This window comes from Trachymyrmex septentrionalis, unplaced genomic scaffold (assembly GCF_001594115.1).
Source record: "Trachymyrmex septentrionalis isolate Tsep2-gDNA-1 unplaced genomic scaffold, Tsep1.0 scaffold97, whole genome shotgun sequence".
Taxonomy (NCBI): Eukaryota; Metazoa; Arthropoda; class Insecta; order Hymenoptera; family Formicidae; genus Trachymyrmex; species Trachymyrmex septentrionalis.
In genome coordinates, this window is record NW_017306160.1 from 2,193,037 (window position 1) to 2,194,278 (window position 1,242).

The 1,242-nt window shown below is 37.0% G+C and overlaps 1 protein-coding gene across 1 annotated transcript in view; it reads right to left on the reverse strand.

Moving 5' to 3' along the window:
* The window catches only part of LOC108756201 (uracil phosphoribosyltransferase homolog), a 5,951-nt gene extending 5,322 nt beyond the window's left edge, over positions 1–629 (reverse strand). The window contains exon 1 of the mRNA XM_018499821.1: positions 198–629. Coding sequence (XP_018355323.1) covers positions 198–325 — 128 coding nt within the window. The 5' untranslated portion in view covers positions 326–629. The remainder of the gene's footprint in view (positions 1–197) is intronic.
* Between the last annotated feature and the right edge of the window lie 613 nt (positions 630–1,242).

Consider the following 1,242-nt stretch of genomic DNA (forward strand, 5'->3'; position numbering starts at 1 on the left):
TATATATATATTTATTTATGTCTTATACATACTGGCAAACAAACAAATAATTTGATAGATATTTACAATTCTTTTGAACAATTTTCGTGATTTTGAAATCATATATAAATTAGAGATGCAAGAAAAAATTAAATAAATAAAATCTATTTATCTCAACATAAAATATTTGTACTACGATTTAATGCAAAGATACTTACTTATCTCTTAAAATGGTTTGCAACTCTTTCACCTGGTTGTTGCAGGGTAAAATCTTTAGGTTAATTCCATATTCATCAATCTCGTGATTATCATTCTGCAACTTCACTGTGGTGTCCGCGCTTCCCATGACGGATGCAGACTAATGCGTTGCACCACGTGTCACCGATAATACAATTGTAAATAATTGTAAAAACGACTGACAGATTATGATTAGCCCGGTTTATTTTATCTTGCTATAACCGCCATTGTCTGCAAATCTAGACTGATCTAGACATTTAATGTCTATATATAAGTGCGTTCAGTTTACATGCTCACGCGCTGTAAGCATCAGTTCGTTCTTGTTATCCATCAAATAGGATAAATAATGCTTATAAGCGCTGCGCTGTAAACACAAATTAACGTGTTGAAATGAGCAACAGCCAACAAACAAGTCGATGTTGAGCATCAGAAAGCCCGATCTACATGAAACGCAGATTGTAAAGTTGTTCACGTCAGCCAATCTCGAAGGGACACTTAAAATTGACGCATCAGATTGACTAACGCAACAAGCTTGCGACCTGCGACTCGCATTCTGCGTCTATAGGCCTGTTCTGTTTGGCTGAACTTTTGCACTAGTTCATCTTTTTTCCTCTTCTTCTCTGCTAGAGAGAAAAGGAAGAAAGGTGAATTAGTGCAAAAGTTCAGCCAAAAAGAACAGATCTTATGTAGATCGGGTTTAAAAGTCGTAAAGGCGAATTCGGACTTCTATAATTTTGAACGTAAAAACGTTTGCTGCGCGGCAAAATTTTCAGTAATCAATGAACATATTAGGAGCTGTAAGCTTATTGGCTACCGCGTTACATTTTGCCGCGTGATAAGCGTTTTCGCGTCCAGTATGCTACCATAAGATGGCAGCACTAGTGGCGCAAATAAATACGGCGATTGTGGCTTCACATTCTTGAGAATGCTTTGCTCCTTTTTAGTTCGTGGATTATTCAAACCAAATCGAATGCGTGTCGCGGTAATCGCATAAAGTTTATGTTCAAATCGCTTTGTATTTTCCCG